This window comes from Spea bombifrons, chromosome 11 (genome assembly GCF_027358695.1).
Source record: "Spea bombifrons isolate aSpeBom1 chromosome 11, aSpeBom1.2.pri, whole genome shotgun sequence".
In the NCBI taxonomy this organism is placed as follows: Eukaryota; Metazoa; Chordata; class Amphibia; order Anura; family Pelobatidae; genus Spea; species Spea bombifrons.
In genome coordinates, this window is record NC_071097.1 from 18,538,863 (window position 1) to 18,553,669 (window position 14,807).

General features: G+C 41.5%; 1 protein-coding gene across 4 annotated transcripts in view; it reads left to right on the forward strand.

The window, feature by feature from the left end:
* HERC4 (HECT and RLD domain containing E3 ubiquitin protein ligase 4) overlaps positions 1-14,807 on the forward strand; it is a 37,387-nt gene that overhangs the window by 5,671 nt on the left and 16,909 nt on the right. For 2 of the 4 annotated variants that reach the window (XM_053451050.1, XM_053451052.1), the window contains exons 2-9: positions 2,575-2,856; positions 6,424-6,583; positions 8,962-9,038; positions 10,278-10,499; positions 11,224-11,315; positions 11,575-11,705; positions 12,071-12,231; positions 14,097-14,173. In XM_053451050.1, the coding sequence (XP_053307025.1) occupies positions 2,631-2,856; positions 6,424-6,583; positions 8,962-9,038; positions 10,278-10,499; positions 11,224-11,315; positions 11,575-11,705; positions 12,071-12,231; positions 14,097-14,173 (1,146 nt within the window). In that variant the 5' untranslated portion in view covers positions 2,575-2,630. Of the gene's footprint in view, positions 1-2,574; positions 2,857-6,423; positions 6,584-8,961; positions 9,039-10,277; positions 10,500-11,223; positions 11,316-11,574; positions 11,706-12,070; positions 12,232-14,096; positions 14,174-14,807 lie in introns of those variants that run through there. The other 2 variants (XM_053451051.1, XM_053451053.1) reach the window with 2 other exon arrangements.

Here is a 14,807-nt window from a genome sequence, read left to right on the forward strand (position 1 = left end):
ACACGCCAGGACAGGCTCTGCCACACCGACACCCAAACACACACACACACGCCAGGACAGGCTCTGCCACACCGACACCCAAACACACACACACGCCAGGATAGGCTCTTCCATAGAGTAGAGGTACTTGAGTGGAAGCAAGATACAGCACTGGTACAAGAGAGTGTGGTTGCTTTTACCCCTCACTGGCCATTACATGGTTAAAAAACAAACAAAACCCCCTTACTTTTATGGCTGAAGTGTGCTTCCTTGCTGGCTCTAGTCATTGTGCTGGACGCTGAGCACAAACCTGCTCCTGATTCTGTGCTCGTTGCTGTGTGTAGTGCTGGGAGTGACACACAAGGTGTGCGGTCTAAGCTGGTGCTGGCCAGGTGCAGCAGCAACAGAAAAGTAAAGCAAAAATTAATGCTTATTAACCGCACCTGCGGTCGGCTGTGTACTGGGTGCCCCTCTGTCACTCTTGCAGCAAATTATTTTACATTTTTTATTTCAAAATAGAGGGAGACACTGACTCCTTGAGCAGGCCTCCCAAGACCGCTGGGCCACTTACAGCTATGTACTAATTCCCCCGCCCCCCCCCCCCACCCAGCATCGCTGGCTTAATATTGTTGTAAAAAGTGTGTACAGTGTATCTGGTAATTGCTCACAACGTGAGAGGAAATCTATTTTTGCACAGCTGAGGGAATAAACCCTTGCATGCCTACGACATTCATAATTGGCATCCAACAAATCTATAGCTACAAGCTTCGCATTTTCTTTAGCTGTGTCACTGGGGGCAGGTCTGTTTTATCTGACACTGGCTGCCTCCAGTAAAAGCTTGAACTAGATCTACTCCTTCCTGCTGCAGTGAAAGATTACTGTTTTTCCTTGTTTCAGAACACGACTTTTGTGTAAATGTCTGGATTGCTGCCCCCTCTGGCATGATCAGTGGGGACAAGCGAGTAAATAGTAGAGAACAACCCTTTATATTTATAAAAAACATACAAAGATTTATGATTGTGCAGGCAAGTGCCAGTGTTAAATGGTAGCTTGATCGGTGTATGTGGTTTACTCACTCTACATACTTATCTCTTGAGCCAACTAACTAGTTCTAGGATAGCTCTGAGACATTAATTTCTCCCTGTCTCTCGAGGATTGCAGCTGAGCAACCGCTCAGTTTGGAAATTACAAGTGAACTCTTCAGAAATATATAGTTTGTATGTTAAATATTATGGAGTAAAGTGCAAAAGATTTGTTATCTGGGAAACTTGTCAAGTCTAGAGAACACAGTGAGTCAATGATCTGGTAAACTACTCTAGTGTATTTTTAGTGATTCTGTTGTTTTGCTTGTGTCTTTAAATTCATTGAAGCAAGGCTTGGACTTTCCCCGTGCGCCATTGGCTGACAGTGTGCAATGTTTACCCCATCTGCTCCTCCAGATCAGCTGGATATAGCTGTCTGCGCACTGTGTGAGCATAGGAATATAATGTGCGACAGCCTTAAAGTTCTAGGGCCGCCTAGTCATCGCCAGTCCGACCCTGGCTAGGGCTCTGTCAACCTCTTGAACATGGTTTAACCAGAGAGGACCTCTTTGTTCCGGAGTTTCTTACATGTTTTTATTATTATTGTTATTGGTGATTTTTAGGTATTCAGAGTGAGTGCTATTACAATTGTTGCTACCGATTTTAAAATAAACAGTTCAAACACTGAAAGTGTTTTCTTAATAGAAACAGGCTTATTTCTTAATTATAATAGTTTCAGACAATATGTTATGTTTTGTTGGCAACAGTACTGGCGAAAATATATTATTTGCTCGACGACCCCACAAACGTTGAATATTAATTTAGAAAAAAAAGAAAAAGCCTGAATATAAGACTACCCTACCCCTGGCTTGCAACTCTGCCTCCCAGATATGCCTTATACCCCCTATATGCCACTCTGCCTCCCTGATATGCCTTATTCCCCCCTATTTGCCAGTCTGCCCCCCCCACCAACTTACCGATGCATCCCTAGACTTGTCCCGCATGCTCCAGATTCCCTGGTGTCAAGTAGGGGCAGCCGATGGACGTCCTCACAATGCGCCTAGACAACCTCCGCTGCTACCTTGGACTTCCGTGACAGCACCGGAAGGTCACATCATGCCGGTGTTCCATCATAAAAGCCCTGGCGGAAGTGTCAGGTAGCAGCGGAGGCTGTCTGCGCGCATTGCACAGCCGTTCACCGGCTGCCAGAGAGAAGGATCCAGGTCTCATGCAGTGCTGTGGGGGATCCTCCTCTCTGGCAGCCAGTGAACGTCTGCACGATGCATGTAGACAACCTCTGCGGCTGATGGCTGGTACTTCCTCTACGGCTTCTATGGTGGAGCACCAGAAGGTCATTCCACACTTTTAGTATTGTAAAATAAACCAACCCAAAACTTTTTGTTCCTTTCTTTTTTCCTTGTCTTTGCAAACACTCAAAAGGGCCTCAGTTGCTCTGTTGGAACTAGAATAATCAAAGCATATGGTCTTCCATGTTATTCTTGATCCAGTGTTTTGGAAATTAATCTCTGCTGACTTATCAATATGTTTTTTTTTTTGTTTGTTTTTTTTTTAGCAGCACAAGAAATTTGAAAGGCTGTCCTCAACCAGTGAACCTGGACACCGCAAATCATGTTGTGCTGGGGAAATGCCTCCTTTGGACAGCTGGGTTTAGGAGGAATCGATGAAGAAATTGTAGTAGAGCCCAGAAGGTGTGACTTTTTTCTAAATAAAAACGTCCGTGATGTGGGATGTGGAAGCAGACACACCGTTTTTGTTTTGGATGATGGAACAGTTTATACCTGTGGGTGTAATGATCTTGGCCAATTGGGACATGACAGAGGCAGAAAAAAGCCTGGTAAGTCAATTAATTTATATTTTTACTGAGCTCTAGATGAACCAATACTGAAGTTGTTGGATTTTAGGAAAGTGTTTGGATGCTTATCATGGTTTTGCTGATTCCATTCAGTCCATGTTCATATAGGGACCTGTTGACTAAGGGTTAAATTGGTTCAGGAATAGACCTGGGCACAAAATGCCAGAGTGTTGCTCAGTGTTGGGGCTTTTACTGGCATAGTTTAAAGGGTCATCTTGGCTTAACTCAGATGCCAGCCTCAATACCATTTAAACCATCAAGACTCTCTGTAGTATAGAAGCTAGTAAGCTGAGTAACACTCAGTAGATGGTAATTTCCAAAAGTGTTAGAAGAGCTACAATATGGAGGAGGTGAACATCTTAGCCTTCTGGTACATGTTGTGGAAGACTGAGTTATTTCAAATTCCTAATTCCCAAAGCACTACTTCTTTGTGACTTAAATATAAAAAGGAAATAAACATAGTGTATAGGGAGGAAACCCTAGGAATCCTTTGAAACATGGACTTCAGTTAAAAACGAGTACACTGCCCGTCTGGTAAGATTGAAGTCTTTTGGAAAAAACATTTCTGGTTAGTGAATTGGAATCTTGAATATGATTAGTGCAGTGTTCATCAGTGCAAGTAGATAAATACATTTTCTAACTACTCAAACTAGAAGGCTTATTAAACAGAGTTGGTGATGTCTGTGATCGTCAAATGTTACCTGATATGCCATCTGAGTTACATTTATATTTTGTAATGACACGATGTAGATTAGTCAAAATGTTTCTTTGTAAAAAATCTTTTACGATACATACATGGAAATTCCACATGCGAAGTATCAACATTGCCATTATTGAAGGAAAATGTTATGTGGTCAAGATTTTACATTTATTGATTTATGCTATTTTTTGTAACATTAAATTTATACTAAAATTTATCACAAATTACCATGCAATTTAAAACACACATTACCGTATTGGCTCGGATATAGGCCGCACCCGCATATAGGCCGCACCCTAAAAGTTAGGTGCTTTTTTAATGAAAAAGGTTTCTGCCCCCCCCCCCGATATACTGCCACTCTGTCCCAAAGATGTACCCCCGAGATATGCTGCCACTCTATCCCCCCCGAGATATTCTGCCACTCTGTCCCCAAGATGTCCCCCCCCCCACACCAGACTTACCGGTGCAGACTCCACGGGGCCGACGGGGGACATCTACACATAACACTTCAACGTCCGTTGCCTGCACTTCCGCCGTGGGAAGTACCGGCAAGGAAGATTGTTCACACAGACGTTCACTGGCAGCGGCGATGCGAGCAGAAACAACCTCCGCTGCCGGCACGTCTGCAATATGTGCTTTAAAAATCTCCCTTGCCGGGACTCCCCCCGTGGGAATTCCCGGCAAGGGAGATTGTTAAAGCACATCGAGCAGACGTGCCGGCAGCGGAGGTCGTTCACGCTCATTGCCGCTGCCGGTGAACATCTGCGCGATGCGCTTGGACAATCTCCCATGCCGGCACTCCCCCCGTGGGAAGTGCTGGCAGGGGAGGCTGTCTGAGCACATCCGAGAGTAGGATACAGGTCCCCTGCACCGCTGCGGGGGATCTGTATCCTAACCCCGCTGCCTGCCCGTCGCCCGAATATAGGCCGCACCCCCACTTTAAAGACCTAAAGTGGGGGGGGGAGTGCGGCCTATATTCGAGCCAATACGGTATTTGCTTTACTGGCATCAGAAGAAAATAAAATCCACGTCATTCGGACAACTCTAAGTTTTGTTTTTTTTTTATTCTGATGTGACTGTGAGACATTCTAGCCAAAAACAAAGTGAACACTGGCTTGTTACTGGTTGCTCTTAAAAAAAATAAAAAAAATAAATAAAAAAAAAGATCCAAACCAGGCCGCCATACCAAACCACTCTGATCACTGGTGAAATGCTTCACCAGGTATAAAGTAGCTAACCTAGCATGTATATTTTACTTCTACATCTTCTGACCTGACAGTAATAACAATATTAGTTTTGGGAAATAATATCTCTTATTACCATGTAAACCTTTCTTATTCTTATGTAAAAAGGTCCTCATTTTAACTGTTCTAATAGGCTTGGTCTGCATGTGGATGTTGGAGTAGTTGAGTCACACCACCTCTGTAAACACACATAGTTCATAGAAAGATCTCTGGTAATTCATACGGCACCTGCTCTTCATCTTTACTCTTTATTACAGTATTTTATTTCATATTTAATACACACACACTATCTCCAGGTTTTATTTGATCATTTATTAAAAAAGTTGTAAAATATTATCAACTGATACTTACCGTATTGGCCCGAATATAGGCTGCACTTTTTTCCCCCACTTTAAGTCTTTAAAGTGGGGGTGCGGCCTATATTCGGGCGCCGGGCAGGCAGCGGGGTTAGGATACAGATCCCCCGCAGCGGTGCAGGGGACCTGCATCCTACTCTCCGATGCGCTCTGACAGCCTTCCTGCCAGCACGGGAGATTGTCTAAGCGCATCGCGCAGACGTGCAGCGGCGATGAGCGTGAACGACTTCCGCTGCCGGCACGTCTGCTCGATTTGCTGTAACAATCTCCCTTGCCGGGAACAAGGGAGATTTTAAAGCACATCTTGCAGACGTGCCGGCAGCGGAGGTCGTTCACACTCATCGCCGCTGCCGGTGAATCTTCCTTGCCGGTACATCCCACGGCGGAAGTGCCGGCGCCGGAAGTTGAATACGCGTTATGCATAGATGTCCTCCGCCGGCCCCGCAAGAACCCGTGGAGTCTGCACTGGTAAGTCTGGTCGGGGAGGGGCATCTTGGGGACAGAGTGGCAGCATATCTCGGGGGGGGTAGAGTGGCAGCATATCTCGGAGGGGGGATAGAGTGGCAGCATATCTCGGGGGGGGGGAACATGTTCAGGACAGAGTGGCAGCATATCTCGGGGGGGGGGCTTTTTTCTTTAAAAAAAAAAAAAAAAAAAAAGCACCTAACTTTTAGGGTGCGGCCTATATCCGAGCCAATACGGTATTATTCAGGAATACATTATCACACTAAATACATTTTAAACCGTGTATGTATATGTGTAATATATATGCAACAATCCTAGCACACACAATTTGTACTTGTCTTTATTGTTAACATATAATATTAATCACATAAGTATGGTACTGCTACAAATGATCGTGTTAGGGCTAAAATTAATTCGGTAATGGTCAAAAGAACTTCGCTAAGCAGTTTGAGGCCAAGTTGTTCTTCTGAGTGCTGAAAACTTTCCCTTGCCGTTATGTTGAATATTTCTAAGGGCTTAGTACAATGCATGCTGAAGAGAATTTCTGAAACCAAATAATTTGCATCCAAAGTAGGGCCAGGCAGAGCCAAAGTTACCACAACATCAGTATAGCCTCTACATCCATACTTTAAGCCCAGGTGAACCATAATTGTGCTATCCTAGTCAGCAAATGGCAATGGACGGCCCTTGTAGGAGAACAGCAGTCTCTTCCTTGTCAACAAAAACATTGTTTTCATGTTGATTGTGTACATTGTATAACTGTTGGGTTCAAATTACTTCACAGAACAGGTTGGAGCTCTGGACGCACAGAACATCGTTGCAGTTTCATGTGGAGAAGCTCACACCTTGGCGCTAAATGACAAAGGCCAAGTGTTTTCGTGGGGTCTTGCTGTTGATGGACAAATCGGCATTTCTACAGTAGAAGAATATGTCAGAGTTCCAAGGTAAGTTAGATCTAATCTGTATTTCTTACATAAATATTACTTATGTAAACAAAGATAACCAGGGTAAACACAAAATGCAGTTTTTAAATGATTTCATATATAGAAGGAAAAAAGCTGCCCAACCCTTTCTAGCTCTTGGTCAAAAAGTGATTGCCCCTCACAAAATCAACCAATTAACCAAATTTAAGTTATTATTGGGTTCAATTCCATCTTATTTCCTAATGATGTCACACTTCAACTAAGATTCAAAAGTTTAAGATCAGCATACAGTCCTGTGGTAAAATATTTGCCCCTTCCTGATTTCTTCGATTTTTGCGTTTTGTCATACAGAAATGTTTCAGTTCATCCAACTAATTTTAGTATTGGACAGCAATAATGTGTGAGCAAACACAACATGTATTTTTAGGGTAAATCCAATTTTTTTTTTCCAAACAATAGAGGGAGGGATACAGAAAGGAAAAAAGGGAGGGGGGCATAGGTAGCATCACAGTAGGTTACAGGAGTTGTTCCCAGCATGCCGACGCGTAACAAAAGAAGGGCAATAATGAAATGCAATGACAATATCACACGAAATGACATATGCAATACCAACGGAACAGGGGACCTGGCACATGTCCAGCAAAAAAGAGGATACAACAATGAGGAATCCAAAAGCACGCAGGTGCAGGGGAAAAGGGGGGGAGGAGTGGGGGAGAGGGGGGGGAGAGGGGAAGGAGAGGGAAAAGGGGGGGGAGAGGGGAAGGAGAGGGAAAAGGGGGGGAGAGGGGAAGGAGAGGGAAAAGGGGGGGGGAGGGGAAGGAGAGGGAAAAGGGGGGGAGAGGGGAAGGAGAGGGAAAAGGGGGGGAGAGGGGAAGGAGAGGGAAAAGGGGGGGAGAGGGGAAGGAGAGGGAAAAGGGGGGGAGAGGGGAAGGAGAGGGAAAAGGGGGGGAGAGGGGAAGGAGAGGGAAAAGGGGGGGAGAGGGGAAGGAGAGGGAAAAGGGGGGGGAGGGGAAGGAGAGGGAAAAGGGGGGGGAGGGGAAGGAGAGGGAAAAGGGGGGGAGAGGGGAAGGAGAGGGAAAAGGGGGGGAGAGGGGGGGGAGAGGGGAAGGAGAGGGAAGAGGGGGGGGAGAGGGGAAGGAGAGGGAAAAGGGGGGGAGAGGGGAAGGAGAGGGAAAAGGGGGGGGAGAGGGGAAGGAGAGGGAAAAGGGGGGGGAGAGGGGAAGGAGAGGGAAAAGGGGGGGAGAGGGGAAGGAGAGGGAAAAGGGGGGGAGAGGGGAAGGAGAGGGAAAAGGGGGGGGAGGGGGGAAAAGAAACATGTTTTTTTAAATGATTTCATGTATATAACCAAAAAAAAATAAGCTATGCACCCTACCTGGCCCTATGTGAAGAAGTAATTGCCCCTTAGTTAGTAAATCAACCAATTAACCACATTTTATTCATAACTGAATCCAATTTCACTAGACACATGCTACTTTGTACTAATTGCCCCATATCGTGCAGAAAAAAAAAGCAAAAAAACATTAGGTATTTCTAAACTCAGGACAAGCAGTAGAATCAATTTAGTAGTTTTTTCATTAAACTGTGTTCACCAACTCACTTGTTACTGAGTTTGGTTGTTCCTCGCCCAGTTTAATTCCTCTTACACAGCTGTTTCGGTTTTAGTTAATGATTGTGTTTTATTGATGATCATTAGCACCTGTATAGTAAAGTCGTTTACAATATATACACCTAACTTTATGCTTACAAATCTCTGACTTTGGGCAAGTGTACCTAGAAGAGTTGATGCTAGTTTGAAGGCAAAGTGTGGTGATCCCAAATATTGATTTGATTTGTATTTTTCTTCTGTTCACTATTAACATGCCTACTTTTGAAAGCATTCTCACTTTACAACTTTTGCACCGTACTATGTATATTATGTTGACGTAAACTACGGTGTGTATCTTCAAATGAAAACTTTTAATATGCGTTCTTTAAAAACAAATAAAAAAAATAAAGCACTTTCCTGCGGTAGAAGCTGCAGCCCCGTGTCTGTTCTCCCCTCTATGGTCCAGATGATTCTTGCTTGCTTGAAGTAGTCAATCAGTATCAGTAGACTCCTGGAGCATTTATGGCGCCAGATGCATTTACAAGGGGAACACCATGAACAAATTAAAGGACCCCGCAGCTGTCTAATGCTCTAAAGAAAATGATGGTGGGAGTGTTCTTTTTAACCCTCTGTGAAATGGATTTTCCCTCATTTCTGGAGAATGTATGAACAATCTTTTATGTCAGAAGTTCAGACATCACACTTAGCAGTGCAGCAGAACATTTTAATTCTGCAATGTGGCTTCTGTTTATCGCGAGGAAAATTACTGCTTGATTTGGTTCTTATTAAAATACCTTCTATGTATTATTTCTAGAAATATAAAGAGTCTCTCTGAAGTACATATTATTGAAGTGGCCTGTGGATACCATCATTCGCTCGCTCTTTCCAGAGGTAACTTCATCTACTTCCTTGTGTGTGTCGGGCTTTTGTACTTTAGCCAAATTATGGTGTGCTAATAGAATTTCAAAAATCTTGAATTTAAAGATCAATGTAATTTTAAGGTTATATGCATGTGTATATGTGTCCTTATAAAAGTAATCACAGCTAGAATGTTGGGAAAAATGGTTTGGTGTCCGTGGAGAGCAGATCCTGCTCAAGGGTCAGAACTGCTTGGATATAGTCGGGCAAATGTCTCTACTACTGGTCTCCATAATGGAGCACCAAATCTAAAATGTTCACATTTTTTTAACTATCAGATCTTAAATAATAAAAAAAATATTTTTAGATACTTTTCTTTTCTTTATTAAAGTGGTTTTAGGGTAGCAACATAAAGAGTAATGTGGGAAATTCCATTTCACCGTGACATCAGAAATCTGTTTTCAGGGAGTAAAAGTGCTCAGTGGAAACTTCATGCACTCACCTTTAGACTGATTTGTCCTGAGAAAAGACTTAGACCTTAACCAGTCCTTGGTCTTGTGTTACATTGAGGATATTGTTATTCATATCCCATGCACTGTATTAGCCTGTGCCATTTCTCATAAGAGAATGTTCTGTTTCTCTACCACCCTCTCTTACATTACACATTAAACCTTTGACCCTCTAGTTTTAGATTGGCATCACCTTTGAAATATACTTTGCTGATGTGCCTTATTCAGTGCAGTTGGTTTTCTGAGTTGTCTCAGGGATGTGTGTGTGATTTTTCCCAAACAGTGCATTGTGAGAAGGTAAAATAATGTAACTATGCATCATGAAAGTTCAACTCGCCCCTTTTTAAAGAAGGAAATCCTCATGATGTACATGTAATGAGATGAACTTTCACTGTGAATCCACACCTGATTCCTGTCTCTAGACAGCCAGCTTTCAGTTACTTATCTCTCATAAGAGAGGTAGATGTGATGTTGCAGTATTTAGTAAGTTGACAAAGTTTAGCAGCTGCTATGATGTCATGAAACCAAAATAAAATACTTAATACTTTGTGCGGATAGGTCCACTTAAATGTAGAGAACATCTTGCCTTGGGGGAATTTATTTATATTATTATTTTCAGAACTCTACTATACATTTGAATTCAAGAACACTGAAGACCACCTTTTTATTCCTGTGATCTAGTTCCTTGTATACATATGTGACAAAATGTCTACCCAGAGAAAATTATGTTTAGCTCCTTATTCACATTGTTTTTACTTTCCAGAAAGTAATATTTATGCATGGGGGCAAAACCGACATGGACAACTTGGTTTGGGCTATGAGAGGAAGAGAGAATCCTCACCAAGGCACATCAAATCATTGTCAGGAATCCCTTTCTCACAGATTGCTGCAGGAGGAGCCCACAGTTTTGCTTTAACGCTTTCAGGGGCCGTTTTTGGCTGGGGACGTAACAAGTTTGGACAGCTCGGCCTAAATGATGAAGTTGGTAAGAAATTAAAAATCTTTCTTATTAGCATTAAAGGAGCAGTTTCCAGTCCCTGACAGCCCCACTATTGAAGGATTTCTATTTAATTACTGTACGTTAATATGCATTCTTCAAAAATACCGAATAAAAGTACTGACCTGAGGATTCTTACTGAAAATTCTTGCCACTGATTGGCTGCCTGGAAATCAATAAGAGCACATTCTGTGTATGCCCAGAAGGGTCAAATTTTTATTTTTTTGTGCCAAGCACGATCTGTCAGTATCAGTATGTCCTGTCCTCTTCCATAAATACTCAAAAGCCAGACTATAATACAAGCATAACTGTCCTTTTAGTTGCGGTGTACAATTTTAGACCTCCGTTCTAATGACTTACACTGTACTCTAATAAAAGCTTTTTAGGATACTCCACAGCGCATTGCTCAGTGGTTTAGTGATGTGCACTATTTTCAAAATAATTAAGACATCATATAGCACTGGCTCGGTAATGACCAGGAAGCAAAAACTATTTCTGTACTAAATGTCTATTTCTGCCTTTTATCCCTCTGCTAGTTTTGCATCTCTTTTTTTATTGGAATAGCTTGTTCTGACCTACTGTGTTGGGTAATGTCTAGTGTGTTCATGGCGGCTGCTGTAGTGGAAGATTTAAAACAATAAAATAAAAATCTTGTTCTACAAGCCCCTCTCTATTTACCACTTCACTTATAAATGATTTTTTATTTCTGCAGACAGGCATGTTCCTGCCCTTTTGAAGTCTCTCCGGTCTCAGAAAATTGTACATATTTGCTGTGGAGAAGATCACACTGCTGCATTAACAAAGGTAACGTCTTACGATGTTCTGCAAGCTGTAGATGTCAAGATTTGATGTTAGTATTCTATTGATGTGCCTGGATAGCAGAGATGGAAACACCTTTCTACCTGAAGACAGACTCAATTCAGATATATATGTGAGTTCTTACTATGTAAGGAAGAGTTGCCCTCTTGAAGTTTCCCTACTCTGATCCCCAAAAAATAACTAAAGAACAAGAATATATAGACCCAATTCAACATGTTTACTCGCACATGTTATATTTGTGTAGGAGGGTGGTGTGTTCACATTTGGAGCTGGAGGATATGGACAGCTTGGGCACAATTCCACAAACCATGAAATCAACCCAAGAAAAGTATTTGAGCTCATGGGAAGTATTGTCACGCAGATTGCATGTGGGAGGTACGTACGTTGTGGAATATGAAAGTACCGGAAGTGGTATACATGTCAAGATTTTAAAGATGTAAAATGATCATTTCCCCATACGTCATGTTTACCTTTTGTCTTTCCAAACAAATATTGTTAATGCAGCTTTGGACAAATCTAGATTTTTTTTTAAGGAGCTGGTAACTGATATACCCAAAGAGTTCAGTTTAAGATAATGCAAAAGTATAGAGATCAGCAGTAACATTTTAGGAAGTAGGACTACTAGTTTCCTCCCCTTCTCATCTAATAAGTGAGAGAGGTGCTACTACTAATGATTCCGTTTAGGAGTTCGTTTTAGTTTTACTCTGCTAGCATTAATTTCATATTTACTTTTTCCCTAGGCAGCACACATTGGCTTTTGTCCCTTCATCTGGACGAATTTATTCTTTTGGTCTTGGCGGCAATGGGCAATTAGGAACGGGGTCAACATGTAATAGAAAAAGCCCATTTACTGTTAAAGGGAACTGGATGTCCCACAGTGACAACTGCCAGTGTGCTCACAGTAAGCTTTTCTTCTAAACACCTATAACTGTGCACTGGAATAGTGGTTGGCAAAAGGGCAAAAAAAATTAGAAATGCCAGCCTGAATACTGAGGCTGTAACCATGGTCACTTGATGTATGTATTTGTAGCCATTTGTGACTACCAGAATTATTTCTGACAACTTCTTCGCCACTACCAATCTGCAGAAGACAGAAGTTGGATAACATGTAGATGGAAAATTATTATTTTTGTTATATAATTCTGTGAAACCTCTAAGAAAACATCTAATGAAATCCAATTTAAATGTGTTCCTTTAAAGCTGAGAATGACTACATACCGTATTTGTTTTGCATTTGTTTGTAGATGCATTGTATTTGTTTGTAGCTAATATGATTTAGCTCCTACTTTTGTTTTAGATTCCAGTTAAGATTAATTTTATATGTTAAAGATACGTGTGTTTAGCAGTAGTTTATTTTATTTATATTAATAGAAGTTCATGTTAACAATATTCAATGCCTGGATTCTTCCTGCTCCATACTGAAATAGACATGGCATTGTACAGTGCTGTGAAAAAGTATCCTTCCTGATTTCTTTTGCCTAATGTTTGCCTAAATGTTACATTCAAACGTTTGAGATCATCCAACTAATTTTAAGATAAGACAAAGTGAGTGACCACGAAATCCAGTTTTTAAATTATTATGGGTTTAATCAAAACATATATCATCCATGTTGAAAAGTAATTACCCCCCTCAAAACCCAATAACTGGTTGTGCCACCCCTGCCAGCAGCAGCTGCAATCAAAGGTTTCATTGTCCTACTGAATAAGTCATGAACGGAGGGCCAGACGTTCTCCTTCAGGATTTTCTGGTAGAGAGGGGAATTTTCGGTTCCAGTTATGGCAAGTCGCCCAGATCCTGAAGCACCAAAGCAGCTGCAAACCATCACGCTACAACCACCACGGTGCTTGACTGTTGGTATGTTCTTATTATAGAATGCTATGGTTCCATTGTTGACTCACCAGTCCACAGAACATTATACCAAAAGTCTTGGGGATCATTGAGATGTTTTTCTGGCAAATGTGAAACAAGCTTTTGTGTTCTTTCTGATCAGCAGTGGTTTTGCCTTTCCCACAGATGCAATTTTTTTCAGTCTTATTGTGAAATTGTGAACACTGACCTTTAATTGGGGCAGGTAAGACCTGCAGTTGTTGACATGTCGGTCTTGGTTCTTGTGACCTCCTGGATGAGTGGTCGATGTGCTCTTGGAGGAATGTTGGTAGGCCGGTCACTCCTTTTAACGTTCACCACTGTTCCACGTTTTCTCCATTTGTAGATAATGACTCCCACCAAGGTTCGCTGGAGTCCCAGAGCCTTAGAAATGGCTTTGTAACCCTTTCCAGACTGATAGAGGTCAATGACTTTGTTTCTCATCTGTTCTTGAATTTCTTTAGATCACTGTTGTTTGGGAGCTTTGGCCTTCATCATTTTGCAAGACAGGTTCCAACAGGACTGCTAGTAATCACGTCTGGGTGTGTCTGGTGAAATTGAAACCAATTAAGAATAAAATTTGGTTGCTTAAGTAACTAAGCGGTGCAGTTACCTTTTCACATAGGGCCAGGTAGAGTTGGATAGTTTTTTTTACTTCTCTACATGAAATCATTTAAAAACAATTTGTTCACTCTATTTTTCTTGTCTAATATTAAAATATGTTGGATGACCTGAAACGTCATTTCACTCCGTTTCGAATGTCCAAATGACTTGAAAGCCAAAGACCTGGTAGAAATAAACAAACAGGTTATATATAAAGTTGATATATTCTGCTGCACACCCTTTCTAATGTAAGTTATTGGGGTTAGTTAATAAGAGATAATTTTGTATATTTCTAGATTCAGAAGCGTATTTCTGCGTGAAGAAAATATTCTCTGGCGGGGACCAAAGTTTTGCGCATTACTTTCACGTACAGGTAGTGTAAAAGAATATATTCTTAACCTTTCTTGAAGAATCTTTCATTTAACATACAGAGAAACAGTACATAATGGGGCAATTGGCTTTTCACTTCTGTAACACGCTAGAAATAAAGCTCCAGATACGAACATAATCTACCCTCAGCCCTCGTGAGAAGTGTTAAGCTGTTTCAGGAGTCAAAGAATCAGATCTTCAGTCTCAATGTCTTTAATGTATGTAGCCATTTAGAAACGTGAGATCGCCGCTTATTTAAAGTTTATAATATAAAGAGCTTAAACCCCACACCTTTTATCTGTGGTTCTCCTAGAAACCTGCTTTACAAATCTCCTGAGGAACAAGAAAATTGGGCATTACTGCATTCCTTGTAATATGTACTGTAATATGCAACTTACACTTTTCTAGAACTATTTCTGCTGGTTTCGATTTGCTTTTGAACTAAATGTTGAAAATGTTTGAGACGAAGATTATGTGCGGAGGTAAACGTACTTCACACCTGTTGCTATTACAATTCCTTTTTTTATTTTTTGGAACGTCGTATGTTTTCTTTGTATGGGTTTCAGTCTTGCAATCATTTAGCATTTTTTTTATTTGATTGTTTTCCTCTATAATTCACCTACAAATTATGACAGGTG